The 26,369-nt window shown below is 41.9% G+C and overlaps 1 protein-coding gene across 11 annotated transcripts in view; it reads left to right on the forward strand.

Moving 5' to 3' along the window:
* Positions 1-26,369, forward strand: part of ITPR1 (inositol 1,4,5-trisphosphate receptor type 1) — a 356,972-nt gene that overhangs the window by 143,544 nt on the left and 187,059 nt on the right. For 6 of the 11 annotated variants that reach the window (XM_033210504.1, XM_033210510.1, XM_033210513.1 and 3 more), the window contains exons 6-15: positions 2,247-2,333; positions 5,264-5,422; positions 7,289-7,387; positions 8,558-8,641; positions 8,753-8,899; positions 15,487-15,582; positions 17,245-17,289; positions 21,543-21,697; positions 24,750-24,849; positions 25,832-25,992. In XM_033210504.1, the coding sequence (XP_033066395.1) occupies positions 2,247-2,333; positions 5,264-5,422; positions 7,289-7,387; positions 8,558-8,641; positions 8,753-8,899; positions 15,487-15,582; positions 17,245-17,289; positions 21,543-21,697; positions 24,750-24,849; positions 25,832-25,992 (1,133 nt within the window). The remainder of the gene's footprint in view (positions 1-2,246; positions 2,334-5,263; positions 5,423-7,288; positions 7,388-8,557; positions 8,642-8,752; positions 8,900-15,486; positions 15,583-17,244; positions 17,290-21,542; positions 21,698-24,749; positions 24,850-25,831; positions 25,993-26,369) is intronic. The other 5 variants (XM_033210511.1, XM_033210512.1, XM_033210514.1 and 2 more) reach the window with 1 other exon arrangement.

A 26,369-nucleotide genomic window follows, 5' to 3' on the forward strand; every position in this document is an offset into this window, starting at 1 on the left:
GGAAAAACCATATTTGCATGTTGGAAAATGTTATATTTTATTTTACTGAATTCATTGATTTTTTTCCCTTTGATTTTTTCCCCCTCTTGAGTTTGTAGTCAGTGTTAGCTGAGAACTCTTAAGCAGAAAGAACAAACGGCTCTCCACAAAGTGTAAGCCTTCGTTCCAAATGGATGCAGTCCAATGTTTTGTTTGGAAAACCACCTGCAGAACCTGTGGGTACTGTAGAAATCTCCAAAGGGAGTGTAAGCTCAGGCATGAAATTAGGGAGAGCAAGAGGTGAGAGGCTGCTAAGGAGAGTATTTATGCAGAGGAAAGAAAAGATTCAGGAGAACTGTGCTGAGGGCAACTTGCATGCCAAAGATTGCCATGTTGCAAGCACTGGTATTATTTCTGAATGTGTCTTGCACCCAGTGGATTTTATCCTTGTGTCATTGAGAATAGCAGACTGGTAACTAACTCCAAAAGAGAGAGAGGGAAGTTTTGAATAGGCCATTGTTTTAAAGAGCTGATGCCAGATGTGGTCAACTTGCAGTGATCCACGCTAATGTGTGCGGATCATTCCCCTCCTGTAATATGGTTTCATTTTGGGTTAGAATTGCTTCCTGCAGTTCATTTTTCTCAAAAGATGTGCTTTCCTAAAAATACCTATGTTCTAGGTAGAAATGGAACAGATGCTGAATTTGAAGGAAACAGAAAGGTTCTTGACCCAGCTAACTTAGGTCACCTTTTGAAATGTTAATCGTCAGAACATTTCTTAGTTTTAGAAACTAGTGTGTAATAATAATGATTAAAATTTATGATGAAATGGCAGTTATGTGTCTGGCATACCTTTTCTCTAATCTCTACAATGGCCCTAGAAGGCTTACATTGTCCCCATTTTGTGATGAGAATACTGAGTGAGGCTTGGTGGGATTCAGTAAAGAGGACAAGATGATGAGGCAGGTAGGTAGGGGACCCAAGACCATGTCTATAAGACTCTGTGAAAATGAAGACATTACCGGGGAAATAGGACCCACTGGCACCTGGTAGCATCTTGACCTAAGGAAAGGAGACACTCGAGGAAGAGTGCTTTCGAAACCCTTCTGAACTACACTCTTATCATCAGGGTTTTACCATTCATCAGACTCAATACTGAATTTCTTCTCAGTTATTTTACTTCCCCTCCACCAGTCTATGTTTGGGAGATGGTTTGGGATAACAGTTTGCTGACTGCCTAGGATAAAGCCCATTGCCCTTCACCATTATTGTAGTGTGGTAACAGTGCTTTCAGAGTTGCACAAGTGAATGAATTCGGGAAGGTGGCCCTGCCAGACTATTCTAGAACTTTACCAGACTATTCTATTCAGCTTTACCATGTCCCCGCTAGCATGTCACATTTGGAATGGTAACCTTTCCCAGCCTCATTTGTAACTATACAGTTTATCCAAATGTGGACTTGAACACTATCTCTGCCACTTAATAAATGTGCGGTTTAAAAAACATTAAACAAAGTTTCAAATGTACCCAGAAGAAGAGAAATGGCATAACAAATCCCTTTCCTACCCATCATCCAACTAGCTATGCAAGGATGACCAAATTTTTTAATCACTTTGAGTCAATTTCTTCTTTAAAAGTGGGGTCATAATGTTCTCTTCAGGGAATTATTATAAAAATTGATTACATTATAATTAATGTCTAAGAAGAATAACTAATAACTCCATGTGTGCTACAGTGTATCAGGTACTGTGCAGTGGAGTTCCTGTGAGGTGCAGGTACCATTTTATCCTTATTTTACAAAGGAGGAGACCGAGGCTCACTGATATTAAATAACACATTCAAGTTCACAAAACCACAAACCACCCAAATCCAGCATTTAAATTCAGTCTTCTTTTAGTCCAAAGCCTTAAAGAGGACTTTCACAAATTGTAAAGGGGCTACGCAAATTCCCTCCTTCCCTGGCCTTATTTTCTTTGAAGATATTTCAGCTCTTGACTTATTCTCACCCTAAGCAAATACCCATGAATTCCTTAAAGAAAAAAAAAAATTTTTTTTTTAAAGAAGCCAAAAAGGCCAACAAAGCAAAGGCAAAGTGGATGAGCTGTTTGAACCCTTTGGCTCATTTCATGAAGCCTCAGTGTGTGTACGCAGGGATTTGCTTATTTCTGTGATTCTTGTATTAACTGGCGACATTTGTTCTGCATAACTGCAGTGGGCTAGAACACATTGTTTCCTCTTTGTGACCAATCTTTCTTCTCAATGCACAGCACGCTGCAGACTTGGAAAAGAAGCAGAATGAGACAGAAAACAGGAAATTGCTGGGGACCGTAATCCAGTATGGCAATGTGATCCAGGTAGGTCAAGGCGGCTCTTCCCTTCTGAAGCTGAAGCATTACAAAGAACATAGCTGAGAAAACAAACACATAAGACAGGGTTTGGACACCTTTACAGTAGGACTCCATGGAGGCAGCCAGTTTGTTGCAAAAAGTCTAGTGTTTCTTGTTAGATGTGATGGACTCTTGGGCTGTTTGGTTGGTCATCTCTCAGTGTGAGCATCTACTTCTCTCTGTCTGTGGCTGATCGTTTCACTCCAGACACTTCAAATGGGAAGCTTCCTACTTGAAAAGGAACCTGGCTGTTGCAGTTCTGTCTAACTTATAATGCTTGAAAATTCTTCCTATTTGGTGAAGATTAGCTTGCCTATAACTTTTATCTACTGGCCCAAAAGAGCTGCTCCCCAGAGGTAATAAGAGCAATTCTGTACCTTTGGGACTTTTCACATAAAAAATACTTATCATTTTGATACATTTTATACTTATCAGAAATATTTATTGTTTTCATGTCTGATCTCATGGGTTGCTTATCTTTTGTGCCTTTGCATTTGGCATGGAGATAAAACACAAACCAGGAAACAGCTAATACAGGTTTTGCTCAGAAGATCTCTCTGGGTCCATGCCAGTCTTCCTGGAAGCCCAGTGCAACATGTGGCTTTCTTGATTTGTCCAGGCACAAAGAGTAGTGGTTACCAACTGTTGAGCACCTAGACCCGTCTAATGATCTTCCTTCATTATTTTCCTTTTTGAAAGATTTTACCCACTGTGTAAACATTACTAATTACATAGGAATCCTTCCCCTTTCTCTTGCTATTAGGTATAGAGCATGGCTAATCAGGAAGATGGGAACACTAGTAAAAGATTGGTAAAAGCAACCATTTGGGGTTAAATGGGCTCTTTACATTAGGCCTTTTGAAATAGTGAAAGTAGCTTGAGAACCTGGTTGAAGATTAGATCCTGCCACTCATCCACTTCCTCCTCCTTAAGTTCCATCCTCTTCAGAATGGACACAAGTGTCCAGGTGGGCTCCTAGTTCAGTGTCAGCTTTATTACTAAGCCAGGCCACTGCCCTGAAATTCAGAGTACAAGACTTCCTGATTTGGTTAGATTGGAGAATATGGCTTGACATGAAGATGAAAGGTGCAGAGGCTAAGGACATAAACTTCTAAATGCATTCTGATTCAGGTTTTGTAACTCACTGTGAGATTTGGGGCAAGAAATCTTGCCATATGTCACTTTGCTCACCAGCAAAATGGAAATGGTAATGGCATCTGCTCTTTAGCATGGTTGAGAGGTGCCTGTCTCAGAATAAGCTGTGGATACACCGTAATTAATCTTAGTTATTATTACTTCCTCCAACCCTGGATCTTGGGGCCTACCTGTAGGTAACTTTGGTTTATAAACAAACTGAGTCTGGCACCTTGACAGATGTGTGCAGGACCAGAGGCCACTCACCAAGGGATCAGTTGAGGGATTGGGAAGACGTTGCCTTCTCCTTGTTTATTTTAGCTAGGGGTCATTGGGGCTTAAGATCAGACAGGTTATTCTTCTACCTCCAACAGCCCTGTTCGGGGATTTGGAGGACCTCCGAACACTTCTAGCAGCTGTATCTGTTACCATGTGAAAAGGAGGATATTCGCAATTAGCAGTGGAGTCTCATTCTGGTTATACCATATCTTTTTCCTCTTTTTTTTTTTTTTGAGACGGAGTCTTGCTCTGTCGCCCAGGCTGAAGTGCAGTGGTGCCATCTCGGCTCACTGCAAGCTCCGCCTCCCGGGTTCACGCCATTCTCCTGCCTCAGCCTCCCGAGTAGCTGGGACTACAGGCGCCCACCACCATGCCTGGCTAATTTTTTGTGTTTTTTTAGTAGAGACAGGGTTTCACCGTGTTAGCCAGGATGGTCTCAATCTCCTGACCTCGTGATCCGCCCACCTCAGCCTCCCAAAGTGCTGGGATTATAGGCATGAGCCACCACGCCCGGCCGGTTGTACCGTTTCTCAAGGGATTGGGCTTTCATATTCCTTTCCACTTTCTCTTATAACCTGTTGAGTTGGGAAGCCTTGGCCAACTGTTTCTGGTCTAGACTGACTATCAGACACGTTATATCCCGTCTAGGTCTTCAGTCTTTCCATACTGCTCATGTAATTGTTACCCCAAAACCAAGAATAAAGTACTTGGAAATTAAAGCCATTTTCTTCCAAATTAAATGACAATCCTCCACAGGGGTTGCATTTTATCTTATTTAATTTTTTTAGAGACAGCGTCTTGCTCTGTCACCCAAGCTGGAGTACAGTGGTGTGATTTTTGCTCACTGTAGCCTGCAACTCCTGGGCTCAGGTGATCCTCCCACCTTAGCCTCCTGAGTAGCAGGGACTCCAGGTGTGTACTCCCACACTTGGTTGATTTTAAATAGTTTGTAGAGACAAGGTCTCCCGGTGTTGCCCAGGCTTGTCTCAAACTCCTGGGCTCAAGCAATCTTCTGCCTCTGCCTCTGAAAGTGCTGGGATTACAGACATGAGCCACTTCGCCTGGCCCTGCATTGTTTTTTAAACTGTTGCCTGTGCTCAGAGTGGCCTTCCTCAGGTCCACCTATGTGTCAGGGCATGCCACACTGCAGTTCCTTAGCCCGTTCACACAGGGTTAGGTCTGTCCCACTGACAGATGGCAGGTGATGATGGAACAGTTGACCTGAGCAACATCCATCTTGTCTAAGGCTATGCAGAAAAATAAAACATGACAGTTTTTCTTGTATTCTGCCCTCTCTTTCTGCTCCCTTTTCTCTTCTTCCTTTTCTTATCATCTGCAGCCTTAGGCACTTTGTGATTCTTTAGCTTCACCAGCAGCTCAATGGTGGGAGGAATGTTTGCTACCTAGTTGATATGATTGAAAGAAGGAATGGTAGAAAATTCGGATTTGCTGCCACTCACTTGATTCTCTTGGTGGGTTTTTAGCTCCTGCATTTGAAAAGTAATAAATACCTAACAGTGAATAAGAGGCTTCCCGCTCTGTTGGAGAAGAACGCCATGAGAGTCACATTGGATGAGGCTGGAAATGAAGGGTCCTGGTTTTACATTCAGCCGTTCTACAAGCTGCGATCCATTGGAGACAGCGTAAGTGTGGATTCTCCGCCTAGAAAGTGTTCCATGCCGTGCTTCCAAGTGTGACTGTATGTTCGAGTCAAGGAGGAGACTTTGAAAGTTGGAACCAGACCCTCGTCCTGCATAAAGAGAAGGGAATTGCTATGGAAACTAGTGTTTGGGAAACAGGGAGCTGTGGAGAGAAGTGTGACCTAAATACTGTCACTGTGTTTTTCCTCCTGGACGTCTGAAAACATTGGGGCTTTACCACAAAAACAGCTATCCCGTATTAATGTCCTGGAGAGGGTCCCTTTCATTCCAGACCCATTAGTGGAATAGAAATGTCTTTTCTATTTTGGAAATAAAGTTAATAAATGATGGAGGATGGAAAAGAAATAACCTACCCATAGTAGGGAAGGAGAGTAGAAATTGGGATCAGCTTCATTTGTTCCTATGTCGAGAAGCATTCAGGCTCCCCATCGTGTTCAGCAATGCAGTGGGTCTGGAGCAGGGCCCACTCCCGAGGGTTCTCTAGTATATAAAGCCACAGGAAACCTTAGAGCAGTTCTGACATTTGTTGGCTGAATTAGTCAGCCACTATGTGGTCATATACTTAACAGTGACTGTGGTTAAATGCTATCAGCTATGTTTTTGACCTTGTTAATGATTCTAAAATAGCTGCTTTTTATTGAAAAATATGCCTCAAACAGCATGAAATCGTCTCAAAATGCTCAACCAGCCTTAACTTTAAAACTGGTTTTGACACTTTTTAATAGTGCCGTTTAAATTTACAAGCTTTGGGAAGTTCAAATATGTTTGTATATTTTAAGGAATGTACCAGAAACATCTAGTACCAGACCATTTCCTCATAGTTGGTAAATAATTGATCCTTAACTGTGAACAGGAAGAAAAGCCCAGTAAAACTTAGGTTTCATCAAAAGTGTTGGATTTATCAAATGAACCTTATATTTTATTTGGAGTTAGAGAAAATTCAATTGTATATGCTTCTCAAATGTGATAAGTTTGAAAATAGATGGTTTTTCATGTTAGGAAACCATCTTCTCTAACCAAAAATAAAAAACAAGTGTGCCTTGTTCTGAATTTCATTTTCAGCACATCCTTTGCTTTCCTATCCTTTAAATGAATCTGTGTGTGGCCATGACTTAGTTGAGAAGATGAGATGGACTTGAATTTAAAATAGTATTTTACCAAAAATAGGTGTAGACCCATTTGTGGGCCGTGACATCAATTTAGTGGCTTGTGACTATCCTTTTTGAAAGTGGAATAGAACAGGAAGATCAGACTGTGTTATACTACGTAATGATAAGTATTGTTTTTTTTGGGGGGGCAACTTTTGTTTTAGTTATATATATAGTATATTATATATATTATAAATATACAAACATGCATATAAGTCTAAATGGCTGTATATATGACTTGATCATAGAAAATGTATTTACAAATGTTATAGTAAAAATATGAAAGTAATTGCTTTAGAAACATAAAGTTGCGGCTTTGTCTGTCAAAGATAAAGACTTATTCAGACTCTATCTTGTTTTTTCTTAAATTTACTTAAAACTTATTTATATAGGTACCCTAAACTAAGTGTTTTTGTTTGTTTGTTTGTTTGTTTTTTCCTGCTCTGGACTGGCTTTGAAATATCTCTGTATAATCAGTGACACTCGGGGAACAAAATTCAGGTTTAACCTTGTAAACATGACCCCTTCTACACAGGGTCAGCTTTTGAGGGAGGTGTGGTGTGTGCTGCATCTTCATACTTGCTGGGGATAGGCCTTGCCTTCTTCAACATAGACACATATGTCTCCTGGGACTGCCCAGTGGTCAGTCTGCAGTCCTTATCAGTTTTGTGCAAAGCTGTATTGCTCCTTTCCTTTCCAGGTGGTCATAGGTGACAAGGTTGTTCTGAACCCCGTCAATGCTGGTCAGCCCCTACATGCTAGCAGCCATCAACTGGTAGATAACCCAGGCTGCAATGAGGTAAGGACATTGAGTTATGCCTGTGGGCATGAGTATCCTGCAGGAGCAGGTCTGGCTGGCGCCAGTGCATGCATGTGCTGAGAGTGACTTCAGCAGTGACTTGGGGCAGGTGCCCATTCTGCAGGTGAAGAAACAGGCCCAGGGTCAAGGCTGCCATGTAAGGTTGTGCAACTCTGTGTATTGGGTAGTAGATGCAGGCTGATATTCACTCTAGTGCTCAGTTTGCTAAGCCTCACATCACTGAGGGATTGTTTTTTAATTTGTGAAGCCAGAGATGACCCCTTTTACTAATTTTTTTCTGGCCATAGGAGCACCTTTTTCTAATTTGTCTCCCTATGCAGGATGCCTCTTTCTAATTATTCAAAAAGGAACACTGCAGATTATCAGCAGCCCTGCAAGGGTGATAGCTTGCTTTTGGCAATACATCTCCTTATCCTCTAAATTGGCAATTATAGGATACAAGGATGTTACTTCCTTGTGACATAAATATTTGTCTGATGGGTAAGGACACAAACTCTTCAGTGGGATAGATGTGGATTCACATCCTGTCTGCCATTCCTAGCTCTGTGATGGTAGGTTGGTTACCTGGTCTCCCTGTATATCAGTTTCCTTATCTCTGAAATGGGGGTGGTGGTCAGACCTATTTTTTAGGGTGTTGCAAAGAATTAAAGGAGATGGTGCATGTTAGCACCTAAACCTAGTGCCTGGCATAGATTTAGTGCACAAACAATGGCTGCTGTTGTTAACAATGCTCATTAACATTTTTGAGTGTATACACTGGACTCATTTTTTTCCCTTTATAGCTCATTCCATTTTGTAAGTACTTATTTTCATCAGGCCTTTACTTTCTGGCTAGAGAGCAAGAGACTTGGAGGAAACGGAAAATATCATTCCAGAAAGGCAGGAGGGTTGGTTCCATTAGTCATGGTTGGACTGTGCGTAGTGATTGGTGCAAGTGAACCATTTATTGTCAAACTCTGCCAACAGGCCAGTTGCATTTGCAGGTGCTGTGATTTTAGTGGCATCAATCTTTAGAGTTTTTAGTCTGAAGTACAGCCCTGCTTCCTAGGCTGCAGTGAGAAATTTGGGGATGACAAATTTGGGGATGAAACTGGATGACACAGTTGTTGTGAGGGGTACGTGAAAAAATAACTCTAACCTGTTTTTCAGGTCAACTCCGTCAACTGCAATACAAGCTGGAAAATAGTCCTTTTCATGAAATGGAGTGATAACAAAGACGACATATTAAAGGGGGTGAGTTTGATGCTTTATGAGCTGAGCGTTACTTGACTCTTCTTGAGGGCAGCAGTCTAATTCTCTGTTTAAATTCTTTTTTCCTTAATTCTTTCTTGTGTTGACTTTTAGGGTGACGTGGTGAGGCTGTTCCATGCTGAGCAGGAGAAGTTTCTCACCTGTGACGAACACAGGAAGAAGCAGCATGTCTTCCTGAGAACCACGGGCAGGCAGTCGGCCACATCTGCCACTAGTTCAAAAGCCCTGTGGGAGGTGGAGGTAAGGGTAGGGTGGAGAAAGGGCGCTTTCTATATATATTCTACAAATATATATACATACGTACACCTGTATATGCCTATACACCTAGATACACAACACCTACACACATACACACAGACAGAATACTTGTGTGTGTGTGTGTGTGTGTGTGTGTGTGTGTGTGTGTGTGTATGTCACAAACAGGTACTTATACCCACCCTGTTCCAAAAATGGGTTGTGGATGGCTTAGTGAAGTAAGTGCATCATGACATATCATGGTGCTGGATATTTGTGCAGAGGGAAAGAATAAGTACTTTGGAAACAAATTCAAAAATGAAATTAGAAATATCTTTCTCTGAGCCATCTAATCTCTTCTATTGTTTTCTTTCCTTTGCTCATTTATCTATCACAACAATATTTAACCAGGTGTCTACCTGACATGATACACAGGTGATGCCCACACTGGTGATGGGGCAGAAATGAGAAGATATGCACCCAGATAACTAGGACACACAGGGGGATGGTGCAGGTGATAAGAGGCATGTTCCACATGCTTTGGAGGTTTCAGTGAGAGAGGGTGAATGTCTGGTTGGGTGAAGAATTAAGGAAGACTTCCTGAAGGAGATAGCATCTGATCTGGTACCTGCAGGATGATTTATATTTCAGAAGGAAGAGATGAATGGGGTAGGTTACTTCATGTAAGAGAATGGTGCCGAATGTGGAAACACGAAGCAGCGTGAGATAAAACTCAGTAACTTGTTTGGTGAAGGGCATGGGATAGGCGTGGAAAATTAAACAGAAACTGTTTTTGGAGACCAGAGCCTGAAGGGCCATATATCCAGGCTATAGGGAGTTGGGATTTCATTTATGGGCAGGGGAGAAATGTGGAAAGTTGTTTGAGAAAGGGAGTAACGTAATCACTGTGCAACTTAAAGAAGCTAGAAGATTCTGCCCACAGCGTGTAGTTTATTGTGAGGAGAGTCTAGAATTGCAGAACAAAGAAGGAAATGATCTGAATGCTTGGTGAAAGAGGCAATGAGAGCTTCAACTAACATGGAGCTCTTTCTTCATCCTCAGGCCTTCCTTTCTGTGTAATTGCAGCGTGAATTAGAATTCTAGTTTAAATTTTGAATTTGAATAGATACATTTTTCTGTCTCTGCTTGCCTTCTCTTTTCCTCCTCCCTAGCTTCAATTGTTTCATGTTGCTATTGAGGACTAGCCTATGTACAGTAAAGTGCCCAAGTCAAGAGTATACAACTCAATGAATTTTTACATATACATTCAGCCAGGTAACCAGCACCTAGAACAAGAAACAGAACGATAGCAGCACCCAAAAGGTCCCTTGAGCCTCTCTTTCCAGGCAGTGTTTCTTTTTTCCTCCGGGAGACTTCTATCTCCATAAATTAGTATTGCCTCTTCTTGAACTTTGTATAAATGAAGTCATACGGTATACAGTCTTTATGTTCTGTTTTTTTTTTTTCTCAGTATAATTATTTTGAGATTCATATATATTGTTGTATGTATCAGATTAGTTTGTTCCTTTATATTGCTGCATAATAGTCCATCATATGGATACACCACAATTTGTTAATCTGTTCACCTGTTGATGAACATTTGAGTTGTTCCCAATTTCTGGCTATTTCAAATAAAGCTTCTAGGGATATTTGTTTACAAGTTTCTGTATGGATGTAACTTTCCTTCATTTCTCTTGATTAAATACCTAGCAGTGGATTGGCTGGATCATATGGTAGCCATTGTATGGTATGGTATGATGTGGTATGGTATATATTCAACTTCATAAGAAATTGCTAAACTGTTCTCCAAAGTGGTTGGACCATTTTACATTCCCATGAGTAATGTGTGGGAGTTCTAGTTCTTCCATATCCTTACCAACACCTAATATGGTCAGTCTTTTCAGTGTTAGTCATTCTAGTAGGTACATAGTGAAATTGCAATGTGGGTTGAATTTGCATCCCCTATTTGATTTAGTAGATGTGTAGTGAAATTTCATTGTGGGTTTGGTTAACGATGTTGAGCATTTTTCTCATGTGCTTATTTGCCATCTGTGTAACTTCTCTGGTGAAATGTTTGTTCAGATAGTTTGCCCATTTAAAAAATTGTCTTACCATTCTTTTAACATGGATATTGTAAGAATCAAGTTCAGCCGGACATGGTGGCTCAGGCCTGTAATCCCAGCACTTTGGGAGGCTGAGGCGGATCGATCATCTGAGGTCGGGAGTTCGAGACCTGCCTGACCAACATGGAGAAACCCTGTCTCTACTAAAAAATGCAAAATTAGATGAGCATGGTGGCGCATGCCTGTAATCTCAGCTACTTGCGAGGCTGAGGCAGGAGAATCACTTGAATCTGGGAGGCGGAGGTTGCAGTGAGCTAAGATTGCGTCATTGCACTCCAGCCTGGTCAACAAGAGCGAAACTCCGTCTCAAAAAAAAAAAAAGAAAAAAAATCAAGTTCATCTTGGGCATTGTATAGAAAAGTTTCCACAGTTATGATAAAAAGGAATCTATATAAAGTTTTTGTTAATTCCCACCCTCTATCCATTTTCCCCTTTCTTCCTCTTCTCTACCTGCGTTTGCCCTTTAGTTACTGTATGTGTCTACACAGGGACCTGTCAATCCTACTAGATTATAAACTCCTTGAGAGACATCAGAATGAAATATCAGTTGTCAGATTCTTTTAACAATTATGTCTTCAGAGTTTTTGCTTTAACATCTAAAAAAAGGTTCATTTTCTCATTTTAAACTATTTAAATACTCTAGGTGAGATAGATCACTCATTTGCCTATGACCTTTTAGAAAAGTTGTTTTGGCCAGGTGTGGTAGCGCATGCCTGTAATCCCAGCACTTTTGGAGGCCAAGGTGGGAGGTTCACTGACGGTCAGGAATTCAAGGCCAGCCTGGTCAACATGGCAAAACCCTGTCTCTACTAAAAATACGAAAATTAGCCAGGCGTGATGACACACATCTATAATCGCAGCTACTTGGGAGGCGGAGGCACAAGAATCACTTGAACCTGGGAGGTGGAGGTTGCAGTGAGCCAAGATTGCACCACTGCTCTCCAGCCTGGGTGACAGAGCGAGACCCTGTCTCAGAAAAGAAAAGTTGTCTTGTTAAAATATTGTACATATGCTTAATCTAAATTTGCATTGACTATGTTTTGGTGTATTTATAAATGGTGGACTCAGTTTCTGAAATAAAACTTTGTGTTTGCCAAAGAAAAACATGCAAAAAAAAAAAAAACTGCTTGAGAGCCAGAATTTGGTCTTGAACTTTGTCATTGAAGATTGATGCCCCCATGGTCCCCGGTCCCCACCAGAGTTTTTTACATTCAGAACAGTCTCTCAAAACCACTTCTCATGTGTGATTTGGATACTGGTACAAAAAAAAAAAAAAAAAAAAGAGACTTTCTCATCTTTCAGAGTTAATTTAAAATAATAATGCAAACCAAGGAAACATAGAAAATCAAGAAAACAAGGGTAGAAGTGAAGTGTTGTTTCACTAATTTAATGTGCCTACTTCCATTGAGCTGTTTTTCTATGAACAGGATATTTTTGCATGGTTGATACCATTTTATAAGCAAATTTGCACCTTGTTCTCCTGAATTTCTTAGGAAGACGTTGAATATTTCTTTCTCTCATTTTTTAAAATGGATTTTGGCAAGTCAAGTGCCCTTCAAAATAAAAGAGGGAAGACAACACCATGTATTTTATATTTGTAGTAATGAGCCAGGGTTTACATTATATGTCTGTAGCTTATTCATCATCCCCAAATAAATACTATGCTCATTAGCAGTCACTTCCTATTTCCCCTTCAATATCCCCCATTCTCCTGCCCTTGGTAGCTAATCTACTTCCTATCTCTATAGATTTGCCAGTGCTGAATGTTTCATATAAACAGAATCCTACCACATGTTGTCCTTCATATCTGACTTCTTTCACCTAGGATGATGTCTTAGCCCAATTCGGGCTGCTATTATAAAATATCATAAACTGGGTTGCTTATAAATATCAGAAATGTATTTCTTACAGTTCTGGAGGCTGGAAATCTAAGATCAAGGCACTGGCAGATTCAGTGTCCGGTGAGGGCACTCTACCTGGTTCATCTGCTGTGTCCTCACATGGCAGAAAGAGAGGGGACTTTCTGGGGTCTGTTGTATAAGGGCACTGTTTTTATTCATAAAGGCTCGGCCTCATGACCTGATCACCTCCCAAAGGTGAAGTATAATGTAAACGATCTCCTAATACTATAACCTTAGGGGGTAGGTTTCAACCTATGAATGATGAGAGGACACATACATCTAGACCATACCAGATAACATGTTCAAAGTGTATTCATATTGCCACATGTATCAGTACTTCATTTCTTTTTATTGCCGAATAATATTCCATTGTATAGATGTGCCATATTTGATTTGCCCATTTATCGTTTAATAGCATTTGGATTGTTTTCACATTTTGGCTCGTGTGAATAACACTGCTATGAACATTGATATACAACTTTTTATGTGGATGTATGTTCTCAAGGCTCTTGGGAGTGGAATTCTGGGTCATGTAGTAATTCTGTTTTTGACCTTTTGAGGAACTGCCAGACTGCCTTCCACAGTGAGTGGCTGCACCACTTTATATTCTCACCAGCAGTGTGTCAGAGTCCCATTTTCTCCATGTGGCCTTCATTTTGAAGGACTTTTTTTGGGTATGGAATTCTAGGTAGATAGTTTTTTACTTTCTTTAAAGATTTTGATCCATTGTCTTTTGGCTTGCATTGTTTGTGATTATTTGATGGGTAAAAAAATGTGTTCCTTGTATATAGTGTGTCTGCTGTGCATCCTCCTCCTACCGCGGCTGCTGTAAAGATTTTTCTTTGTTATTTCTGGTTTACGTTAATCTGATTATGATATGCCTTAGTGTGTGTGTGTGTGTCTGTGTCTGTGTCTGTGTGTTTACCCTGCTGCCTGACCAACCCACACAGACATGTGCTGGGTCATTTGATATTGTCTGACAGGTCCTGCATTCATGGTTCACATTTTTCTGATTCTTTGTCTAGTCCTTTAATTTTTTTTTTTTTTTTTTTTTTTTTTTGGAGACGGAGTCTCACTCTGTCGCCCGGGCTGGAGTGCAGTGGCCGGATCTCAGCTCACTGCAAGCTCCACCTCCCGGGTTCACGCCATTCTCCTGCCTCAGCCTCCTGAGTAGCTGGGACTACAGGCGCCCGCCACCTTGCCCGGCTAGTTTTTTGTATTTTTTAGTAGAGACGAGGTTTCACCGTGTTAGCCAGGATGGTCTCGATCTCCTGACCTCATGATCCGCCCGTCTCGGCCTCCCAAAGTGCCAGCAGGCTTGAGCCACCGCGCCCGGCCTGCCTAGTCCTTTATTTACTGAGCATTGTAATACCACTTTGTTGAGTATGTGGAGTCTGTTGTTCCTTTAAAGAGTACTGAATTTTCTTTTGTTATGCACTAAAGTGACCTGTAGGATCCCTTTGCTCCTTTGAAGGCTTATTTTCAAGCTTTATTCAGCCAGGTGTTGTGTAGAGTTAATTTTGGGTCCCCTTCCAAGATGGGACCCCTTTGATGTGTGTACTAATGCACAGGGTGTTCCACGTGCTCTCTCTGCTTTGGCTTTTCAGAATCAGGACTCCTCCCAGCCCTGTGTGAACTCTGGGAAAGTTCAGCATTCAGACTCCTTGTTTTTCTTCATTTGGCTTTGTAGGGTCTTGCCTTATGCATATGCGGTCTGATGTTCAGCCAAAAACTCAAGGGAGACTCCTGTGCAGACTTCCAGAGCTTTTTTTGTGTGTAGTTCTGTATGCATTAGTACTCCATCCCCACAAATTCTAGCTGCCTCAGTCTCCCTCAACTTTGATCTGTCTCCTTAACTCCATGAGCTTAGTGCCCTCAGCTCGGATTCTTTCTCTTCATGCTGCCATCCAGAGAGGACCCCTGGGTAGAAAATCAGAGCAATAGCCGAGCTGGCCTTGTTTGTTTCCCTATTCTCAGAGATCACCATTGTGCACCACCAACTGTCCAATGTGTGAACACAGTTGTTTGGGATATTTTATCCAGTTTCTTTTCTGCAGTGTCTGATTGTTTATGGCACCAACTACCAGTGCTAGTTAACTCTGTCATGGCCAGAAGCTGATGTGACATTTATTTTTCTGATGTATTGGCCCAGGCACTGAGTTTCACATTTCAGAGCACAGGCCTGCATGTGTGTTCCAGCACATGAGTACATGTGCGGATTGCTTTAACAGTTCTCCATGAAAGTCCTTTTTATTGGCTGTGCTTTTTGTAGATACATTTCAGAATCTGCTACTTCATTATGGCTAAGGCAAATAACCTGAAAACCATTGAAGTTTTTATTCCAACCATTGTATGTTAACTAGGAGACTCGATGCCTCCTTTGGAGAGACATTGCTTACTTTTGAGTTTGGATGTTACGTGTGACACTGGCAATGGGTTTTTTGAAAATGCTGATTTTTTCTTCTAGCTTATAAATACCACTCCTGAACTATGACTTGTGATGCCTCCAATTTAATGTCTTCCTAGTGTGGGTTGACGTTTCATTGACTCCTGTTGATCATTCTTGCAGGTGGTCCAGCATGACCCGTGTCGGGGCGGAGCAGGGTATTGGAACAGCCTTTTCCGTTTCAAGCACCTGGCCACGGGGCATTACTTGGCAGCAGAGGTAAGCAGCAGCCCTGTGGTTTTCTCTTTCAAGGCTGATGCACCTCATCACCTTCTCTCATTCCGCTGTAGCCATCGTGTAGTAAAAGGCTTAGGGAAATACACTCAGTCACCTTGCTTTTCCTTCTGTTTTTCTGTTTCTTTCTGCCTCATTTCCCTAGAAGAGTCAAAAACGATTACCACATTTTAGTAGGTGACAGGGGTGCTGATCAAGATGTGGGGAGAAAGTAAGTTAGAAGATAATGCCAATCTAGGTTTTCAGTATTATCTTCCATTTTGCTCTTATATGCTACCCTCCCCACGTCTTGTCTGCCAGCCCCACACCTAGCATGAGCGACTGAGGCTGCAGCGGAAACTTGGTATGTAGAACTAGAAGCACTAAGACATATAAAGAAGTAGATAATCTTATAATTACTTATAATTATCTTATAAAGAAAAACAGCATTAGTGGAATTAGACAGTGGCTGGTCTTTTACTTGTAGGAATGTCAAAAAATCACAGAAATTAACTTTACCTTAAATGTCTGTGAAGGGGCCAGGCACAGTGGCTCACACCTATAATCCCAACACTTTGGGAGGCTGAGGAGTTCAATATCAGCGTGGCCAAAATGGTGAAACCCCGTCTCTACAAAAGTTAGCCAGGTGTGGTGGTGCACGCCTGTAGTCCCAGCTACTTGGGAGGCTGAAGTGGGAGAATTGCTTGAACACGGGAGGTGGAGGTTGCAGTGACCCGAGATCGCACCACTGCACTCCAGCTTGGGTGACAGAACAAGACTGTGTCTCAAAAAAAAAAAAAAAAAAAAAAAAAAAAATGCCCGTGAAGAGTTTTTGAGGAGACGACAGATTCAGTGCTGAAGGACAGGAGGCATTTACCTTTTAATTTTTGTGTCACATGAAGGAGCCATCCTACTGTGTGACAGATGTTGAGTTTTACTCCAATCTGCTGGGAGATGTACGATGCATATTTCTATCAGATTCTAGTCGTGCATCAAAAGACCCCCACTGTTATCTGGGACCACCCATGAGACCGCTGAGAGATTTCCAAGGTGATGGTGGGTGTCAGCACTGCTCCTGTGCCTGACCCGAGGAAGGCTGGCTCTAAGCGTGCTCAGCCCCCTACGGTGCCTAATACGTGAAGTGGTGATTTTGATATATGTAAGAACTGAAGATCAAGAAGTCTAAGTTCAAACTTAAGATAAAGCCATAGGGAATTACAGACCCAGCTAATCAGCTGTGAGAGATGATTTATGTGGTTTCCTAAAGACTAGCGGTGGTGGCATTTATCTGCTATGTTTTGAGGCTAATGTAGCTCGTGCTGGAGGCCTAAATTTTTTATTTTTAACTAAAAATAAGCAGGATTATCAGTGACTGTGTATTGATCTTTTATCCATCTCAGGCTTTTAACTATTGCTTTGCCAGTGAATTCATTGTCTTCCTCAGTCTATACTTGAGAGCCATCTCTTGGTGACTGGTAGATGTTCCATGTGTGCTGTACCCGTGTGACCTGTGTCATTGTTGTGGCATGCTGGTTTTGTGAACAGAGGGAATGGACAAGTTCGTAGCTGTTCAAGGATGTTTGCAGGCTTTGAAGTCTCCTGCAAGTGGGGCCCAGTCCTTAAGAAAGCAATGGATGTTTTAATTTCCTAATGATTCTTTTTCATCAGGTAGACCCTGACTTTGAGGAAGAATGCCTGGAGTTTCAGCCCTCAGTAAGTATGGACAAGAGCTTTCTTGTCTTCATCTGGTAGGGTGCGGCCAAATGATCTGGAGCTCCATTTAAGAAACTGTCACTGTGGTCACTGAGTGCTGGGGAAGGAGAAACCTTAGGCGCCCTTAAAACACGATCATGTTCTGTGCTTCCCTTGAGAGGGACCATAGTCTTTTGTGTCTCGATTAGTCCAGGAACTGTTGTTCATGATGGTATTTCTGTGTGTAGTAACGGGGTCTCCATTTCTAAGTTGGAGAAGTTCATGCTATCACTTGGAAGACTCCTAGGGTTGGAGACAGTGGTGCCCTATATAGAAGATGGCCTTTTAAAACCAATTGTCTTACTGCTATTGACCTTAATCTGTGACTCACACAGCTTTTTCAGGGAATAAGTATGTGAGGGGATAGTGTTACTGAGGCTATGGCGGTAACACATGAGGCGTGGTGCACCTGGCATGTGATTAGATACTCAGCTAATCAGTCCTTGATTTCTGCAAGGTCAGAAATAGGCTTTAGTGTATAATATGGTTTAGAATTTTAAGTGCAAAATGTATCTTTCTCTGGAGACCTTATCGCCAAGTAATGCTGATATGTAGACACTTTGGACTTTAGGTGTCCACATTTATGGGTTGAAGAAGGCAGTGGTTGTGTTACATGGAAATGATGGGTATAAGTAAGATAGTTTTCTTGTGGAGTGCTTGATTCTGGTCTAGGATTAAGGAAAAACAGTTGCTCTGGGTTTGACGTGTGTCTCATGATAATCTCAGTGGGCCTGGAAGGTGATATTGAGGGTATTTCTTTTTTTTTTTTTTTTGGCAAGATTTTGAAAAAAAAATAGAGGGATTTTCTTAAGGTACATTAATGAAGGGAACTGGGTGAAGGGAATTCAAATTGTAATTGTACTTGGAAAGAGTTGTGAATTCTACTCTCACGGTTATCCTTCTAGTTATGTGTTGGTGAAATGTTGGCTTTGAAAGACACTCTAGCTGAGACCTTCCTGCTGTGGGTTTGTGGACTTACTGGGGAGCCTCTCCTCCCCTTTTTGCTCCCTACTGGGGTACCCGAGGCTCACCTTCCTTCTTTTCATCCTAGTCACCCCTATTTCTAGAGTCCATTTTAAAAGCTTTGCTTCCACAGTTAATACGGCTTGGAAAACCCTGACCTAGTCGAACTCTGTCAGTGCATGAGGAACTCTGTGGCAAAACTTCTCTGCATCATGTTAATGTAGTTACTGTTTGAACACTTAGACTGGCAGGGACATCGTGTTTCAGAGGACGGTTCTTGTCCTTGAACCTTCTTTATTTCCAGAGAAGGAGCTGCCTCTGTGTGGCCGACATCCGGTGGTCTCCATGCTGCCGTCTGTGGTGACACAGAGGAAGTCTTACCTCTGAGATTAGGCAGGCTGCAGCTCCTTTCAGTGAGCACTGATGTCCAAGTGAACCTTGTGCTCTGGCGGGTAGAGGGCTGCTCTCCTGGCCTCCTGGTATGGGAGGGAAGACTGGCATTTACTGTGCAGGAGGAAGAGCCCAGTTTAAATACCAGACGTACCATTTATGAGCTGTGTGACCTTGGACAAGTTACTTTCCCTCTTTGAGCCTCAATTCCTTCATCTGTACAAGTAACATTTTTCAACTTCTCCAAGATCATTATCATTTTTAGTGCCTTTGCATCCACCAGGTTGTCTGGGCTGCACAGCAGCGTATGAAAGGAGTTAGGGCGGGTTTCAGGATCTTCCTGGTACAGAGGAGGAAGCAGCCATTGAGAGTGGTCCTGACTCATCCCGCATCTCAGTCTCCCTCAGAGTTCAGTGGTCTTTTGAGATTTTCGTGCTTCTTGGTATCAGAGAGGTGGATGTGCCAGCAGCCTTGGATGCAGATCTAGACTGCATCACTCTGGCTACTTTGGTGTTGATTGGGGATGGGCTGCGTGTGGAGGAGGGGTGTGTGGAGAGGGGGTCTTACCCGACACCCACACGGCCAACAGCACAGATCTGCCTCTGTGGCAAAGTGTTAGTACCGGGAGGACCCCACCCCCCATACTCTTCTTGGTTTGGAAACTTTGGTGGAAAACCTCGAGTTGTTTGAGTTTGGGAGAGGAGGCGCCTCATTCTATGCTGGTCGTTGGTTGGTTTCCCTAAGAACAGCTTCAGTGTCTGTGGTTTTTGCCTCGGACCTCACTCGGCTTTGTGGTGCTCGTCCTTCTAAATTCAGGACCCTGAAGACATTTGCTTGGCGCCAGAGGGAGAAAAAGGACCACCAGAGGCTCCTGCTCCTCTGCCAGGCTTCTGCACACGTGCCTTTCTTCCCACTAGGTGGCAGGCGCCGACTGCACACTGAAATGATGTCAGGACGCTGCCTCTCAGTCGCATTTCCAGACACAGTGGACGTAATGCAATTGTGATTTTCCTCTCCACTCCCACAGGTCTCTGAAACTTAACTGCCAGCCTGTAACTGAGCTCTGTGTCTCAAACCATAACCGGGTCAGAGTTTATTTTGAAAGTGGCATGTGGAGTGCTTTGCCAGGTGGTTAGGAGAGAACAAATGTTGCTCAAAGTTCTTGCTCCTAAGCTGAGGTTTTAGAAGTGTTCTGTCGCTCTCCAGGTGATTCCTCCTTTAGCGTAGATAGAATAAAGGGTCTGGGATTTGTTCAAGTAAAGGGATGAGTGATTAGAGGAGAAAGCGTGAGAAAGAGAAGAGATACAAGTTTTGGGTATTAAAAGAACCTTTTTTAAAAAAAACACACATAGAGGTTGGGAGTTGCGGCTGAACTGACAGGCTGTCACCCTGCGCTCCGGCATTTCAGGCCCCATGAAGTTAGATTCTCTCTCCTTTGCCTTTGATTTGATTTCTGTTTTTGACTCCTTTGTCTTCCTGGTGAAGTCTCCTTCCTCCCTGTCTAGAAAGGAGGCAGAGCTTCAGCCTAAGAAAAGCAGGCTGTAGTGACAAAAGAAAATGTGCTTCCTCAGTAGATGCAGGTGGATGATGTCATCCTGCAAGGATGTTAGACATGGAAAATCACCCAATGTACAGTTGCCGGGCTGAGAGCGAGCTGGCCAAGCCCTTCTGAGCAGGCTCCATGTCTAAGCCCCCTCCCTGAATCTCTGTAGGCAGATGGGGTTTCGAGCCTAGAATGTACTTTTCTAGTTTCTTGGGAAAGTTTTCTTCATCGTTCCTCAGCCTTCGCTATCAGAGATCTTCTTCGCTCTCAGGCAAATCCCTGATGTCGCAGCAGAGGCCCGTCTTTCCAGACCTGTCATCAGCAGCCCTTGCAATTAATGATGGACATCTTTTTCAGGGCTACGCTGACTTCTCAAATATTTCTTTTGGCTGCGTTGGGGTTGCTGCTTACGAACACTTGGATTCAGGTTTATTTTGTTTTAGTTTTTCTCCTGGGAAGTCACTGTATCATATTGTCAGTAGACGATTGTCACTGTAAATGAATACAGCTACCCTTAACCAAATCTGCAGGATGAGTTTCCTCAAAATCCCCTCTCCCTGAGCTCCTGCGGATGGGTGTACCTGTGTAGAGTTTTTTTCTTTTTTTAAATCAGCTGGAGCACTCCTTCCGTGGCCATCTATTAGTGTAACTCCATGTTGTTGAAACTTTTTTTTTTTTTTGAGACAGTCTCACTCTGTCGTCCAGACTGGAGTGCAGTGGTGCTATCTCAGCTCACTGCAACCTTTGCCACCCGAATTCAAGCTGTTCTTCTGTTTCAACTTCCCAAGTAGCTGGGATTATAGGTGCCTGCCACCACGCCCAACTAATTTTTATATTTTTAGTATAGATGGGGTTTCGCCATGTTGGTCAGGCTGGTCTTGAACTCCTGAACTGAGGTGATCCATCTGCCTTGGCCTCCCAAAGTGCTGGGATTACAGGCTTGAGCCACTGCACCCAGCCTGGGCTAATTTTTTGTATCTTTAGTAGAGATGGGGTTTCATTATCTTGGCCAGGCTGGTCTTGAACTCCTGACCTCATGATACACCTGCCTTGGCCTCCCCAAGTGCTGGCATTACAGGCGTGAGCCACTGTGCCCAGCCAGAACATTTTTATTGCAACATAAAGAGGTAGAGTGTAAATATCCTTGGTGCATGGCCAGTTGTCATCTTTTAGGACTGCTCTGTAACTGTGGTCCTTTTGCTGCCACCTGCTGACGTTCATGATCCTTTCTTCTCCGTTCCTGTGGATTGTGGAATAATTGTAGAGAGTGAAGGGTTTGGCATGCACAGTTCTTGATTTGATGACTTTACCTCCTCAGGTAGACCCTGATCAGGATGCCTCTCGAAGTAGGTTGCGGAATGCCCAAGAAAAGATGGTGTACTCCCTGGTCTCTGTGCCCGAAGGCAATGACATCTCCTCCATTTTTGAGTTAGACCCCACCACTCTCCGTGGAGGCGACAGCCTTGTCCCAAGGTATGATTTTAAAATTGCTTATCCCCAAAGAATCAAGTCTTGTATGGGTGGCCTGACGGGGTTTCTTGGGATCCAAATCGTTACTGCCTTTTCTTTTAGATTTTTATGAAGGATTTGGTGAAAGGTTTGGACTGGCTGCCCAGTATGGCAACTTATTTTTTTAATGGCTTACCACTGGTAAGTTCTCAGTAGTTGAATGAGAAGTGCTATATTTAGGTAAACAAGCCAAACCTTAAGCCCAAGTAGCTCAATCTTCCTAGTTCCCTCTACTCCCTTCCTCCTTCCCCAAACCTTGGGAGAGCCTTTGGTTTGGGGAAAAAGGAAGGGAGTAGAGGAAACTAGGAAATTGAATGGAAATAGAATAAACCATTGAAAAGAAAGATTCTAGAACATAAAATACCTAAAGTTCACTGTGTGCATAGTAAATTTTATTAACAAGTGTTGAGACATTAGATCAGAAATCTTTAGTTATTTTTTTAGGCCGGGCGCGGTGGCTCAAGCCTGTAATCCCAGCACTTTGGGAGGCCGAGACGGGCGGATCACGAGGTCAGGAGATCGAGACCATCCTGGCTAATACGGTGAAACCCTGTCTCTACTAAAAAATACAAAAAACTAGCCGGGCGACGAGGCGGGCGCCTGTAGTCCCAGCTACTCGGGAGGCTGAGACAGGAGAATGGCGTGAACCCGGGAGGCGGAGCTTGCAGTGAGCTGAGATCCGGCCACTGCACTCCAGCCTGGGCGGCAGAGCAAGACTCCGTCTCAAAAAAAAAAAAAAAAAAAAAATCTTTAGTTATTTTTTTAAATTTAACTTTTAGTTTTGTTGCTTAAGAATGTATTTTTTGAGGGGAAATAACTAGACTATAAATGGGGGGAAAGCTTACTCTTAACAGAATCCACAATATTAATAATAATGGCTGATACTTATGGAGCGCTGACTGCATGCTAGGCACAAACTAAGTACTCCACTTGTGTTATATAATTTAATCTTTCTCAAAAAATCCAGTGAGAGATAGGTATTACTGTCACTCTTTCTTGTAGATAAAGAAACTGAGGCTCAGAGAGTTTAAGCAACATATCATAAGTCAGTGGTCCCATAGCAGAACCCAAAGTCTTAAATGTTTAAGACAGATAGGGTTGTTTGGGCAATTCTGACTCTTCAATACGATGTTGGTTAATGGAAATGTCAGTGTCATTTATGGATTACACGTACGGCCCCTTGTGAAGTATGAGTTGTGTTTCAGCCATTCAGAGGTAGCTACTAGTAACATTTTGGTTTATGTAGTTTTAAACAAGTCTCTGGTCAGACAGAGATGACTGTATCATTTATTATAGATGGGATCATAAGCTATTTTAAACATTTTTTAACTGAATACTATGTTTTATACATATCTCCAAACAAATGAATATCAATTGTCATCATTTTAAATAATTGTTGTAATCAGGCCTGGCACCATGGCTCACACCTGTAATCCCAGCACTTTGGGAGACCAAAGCAGGCAGAGCACTTGATTGAGTCCAGGTGTTTGAGACCCACTAGATAATATGATGAAACCCTGACTCTACAAAAAACGCAAAACATTAGCCAGGCATGGTGGCACACACCTGTAGTCCCAGCTACTTGGAAGGCTGAGGTGGGAGTATCACCTAAACCTGAAGGCAGAGGTTGCAGTGAGCCCAAATTGTGCCACTGCACTCCAGCCTGGGCAACAGAGTGAGACCCTGTCTCCACAGGAAAAAAAAAAACAACTGATGTAGTCAATTGTAATCATCTTTAAATAACTGTAGTATCAACTAGTTAATATTGTATTAACTGGTTCATTATTGGACTGTTCTGTTATACTGTATTAATACAGTATATTAATATAATTATTAATATGTAATATGTTAATATTACATTGTAACAATATAATAGAATAGAATTGTATTTTATTAACAAGTCCATTATTGAAATATCAGATTGTTTACAGTTTTTATTATTATACATGATGCTCTGTTGAACATCTGTTTGCCTCATTTGTACCTGTGCTATCACCACTGAAGGAAAAATACCTGAAAATAGGACTGGTAGCTGAAAGGATAGATATATTTTATGTGTTCTACAAGGTTCTAGACTTCTTTTCAGAGTTTTACTTGATTACACTCTCACCAACAATACATAGGACTCACTTCCCTAAGCTCTTACTGATACTGGGTTTTATCAGTCTTTAAGATCTTTGGAATATGATAACAATAAAATGATACTGTTTTACCCTGTGTAACTCATACACTAAGGAGGGTGAATCTATGCTTCCATGCTTCTTTGTCGTTTGTATTTCATTATTAAATTGCCACTTTGTGTCCTTCTCCCATTGTCACTTTCAATATTCATATTTTTCTTATCGATTTGTAACAGGCCTTTGTGTGTAGAGTAATAACCTTTTAATGCAGTGTGCTACTCTTTTATTTTCCCAGGCTCTGGTGATATTTTTTCAACTTGATTTATGATGGTTCTTTTTTTTTTCTATATAGATGATATAAAATTTAAACTATGTCATGAGAGTTATTCGATCTTTTACTTTTAAAATTTAGGAATCTTACATTTTGTCGCATGATTCCAAAGGCTTTCCCTACCGCAAGATTAGTAAATACTCATTTTTTTCCAGAAATTTTATGATATAATTTATTATTTCACTGATCCATATGAAAATTTCAATCATGGCTATATTATTATTTCTTGTTATAAGCACTAATATATACCCCATAAGTACTTCCTTTTGCTCTGTCTCTTGCTCTCTTTATGCTGAGACATTCATGGAGTATGATCTTACGTTTAGAAGTGTAGCGTGTAACAGGAATTGTGGAGTCATTATGAATGCTTTTCTATTGTAAATGCATCAGAATGTGGCTTGGACCAGAACCATTTGTCTCTTTGTGTGTATTGCCCAGTGTCTGCAGTGGGAAACCACTTTCCTATTTATATTTTGATAGATTTGATAGATTATATTCTAGACTAGGGGCTATAGAGTAAACATCAATATTTATTTTCCTAAAACCCTCCTTTTTTCGCTGTTAGGAACTCTTATGTTCGGCTCAGACACCTATGTACTAATACCTGGGTTCACAGCACAAATATTCCTATTGACAAGGAAGAAGAAAAGCCTGTGATGCTGAAAGTAAGTCCTGGGACTTGCCTGTCTCTTTTTGGTCTTGTGTTTCCTAATGAAAGGGCTTCTTTGAGGACACATTAGGGAGTATGGAGCTGTGGAGTTTTGTTGCTTTGGTGAGAGTGTGGTCATGGCCGAACTTGAATGTGACAAAAGAATACTCTCCAAGAGACCTGAGTGGAGCAGACCTAGGGCTTTTGAAATAACTAGAACTTTTTAATTTTATTCTCTGGCTTCTGCCCTAATGGTTGAGCAATTATCTGGATTTCAACCACATTTCATGACTGACTGAAGGATAATTTGGGCTAGGGAATGTTTTCTTGTATCGTGAGGTACATCAAGTGTCTAGTTGATTTTCCCCAATCTCTATTATTTATTCCTCTCTGTATTTCCATATACATGGATGTTCTCTCAGCCCCTTTACTTTCTCTCCCTGCTTCTCCTGTCCCCTGTCTCCTGGCTCATAGAGTATAAATACATATACATGGGGCTTTTCTTTTAAAAAATGGAAGGACACTCTTATATAACTTTTATTTTGTTGTGGCATTGGGGAAGGTTATTGGAATGTTTACTTCTTTACTGAACATTTTTAGATTTATAGAAAAGTTGAAATAATGGTGCAGTGTCTATCCTTACAATGCTCCTCACTTAGAATCATTAATTACCATTTTCCATATTTGCTTTTTCTCTCTATATTTACAAACATCTTCTTTAATTATGAGAATCTGACATGCTGCCTGTAACAAATGAAGTTAAAAATGATAGTAGTGCCCCTTTTCTGCCTCACTGGTCCCCGTAATACCAATTTCCAGAGATAACATCTGTTAACCATTTGGAGTACGTCCTTCCAGATTTTTTTCCTGTGTCATTTTAACTGCAAGATAGCTCCAATATCTTGGGATCAGCCAATGTCTTGTAAATGTAGTGTTTGATTAAAGTCTTACCCTTCCCATCCAAGAGATTATCTCACAAGGACCACCTTGAATTTCAGATTGGCACCTCTCCTGTGAAGGAGGATAAGGAAGCATTTGCCATAGTTCCCGTTTCTCCTGCTGAAGTTCGGGACCTGGACTTTGCCAATGATGCCAGCAAGGTGCTGGGCTCCATTGCTGGGAAGCTGGAGAAGGGCACCATCACCCAGAATGAAAGGAGGTGAGCACTCCTACGTGCTCAGCACAGCCGTCCTCCCCCACTGAGAGTTTCTGACATCCACAGTGGAGGGAGAGAATGGTGACTCTGGTCAGCTGAACATGGGGTAGCAGGCCTTGGCATTTATGGGTGGCTTCAATTTGTAACTTTTAAGAAACAGTACTTTTACATTCATTTTTTGACCCTCTAAAGTTATGAAGATCAGGCGCATTGGCTCACACCTGTAATCCTGGCACTTTGGGAGACGGAGGTGGGTGGATTACTTGAGGTCAGTAGTTCAAGACCAGCCTGGCTAACATGGTGAAACCCTGTCTCTACTAAAAATACAAAAATTAGCCAGGCATGGTGGTGGGTGCCTGTAATCTCAGCTCCTCGGAGGC

Source organism: Trachypithecus francoisi, unplaced genomic scaffold, assembly GCF_009764315.1.
Source record: "Trachypithecus francoisi isolate TF-2019V2 unplaced genomic scaffold, Tfra_2.0 Lachesis_group0, whole genome shotgun sequence".
Taxonomy (NCBI): domain Eukaryota; kingdom Metazoa; phylum Chordata; class Mammalia; order Primates; family Cercopithecidae; genus Trachypithecus; species Trachypithecus francoisi.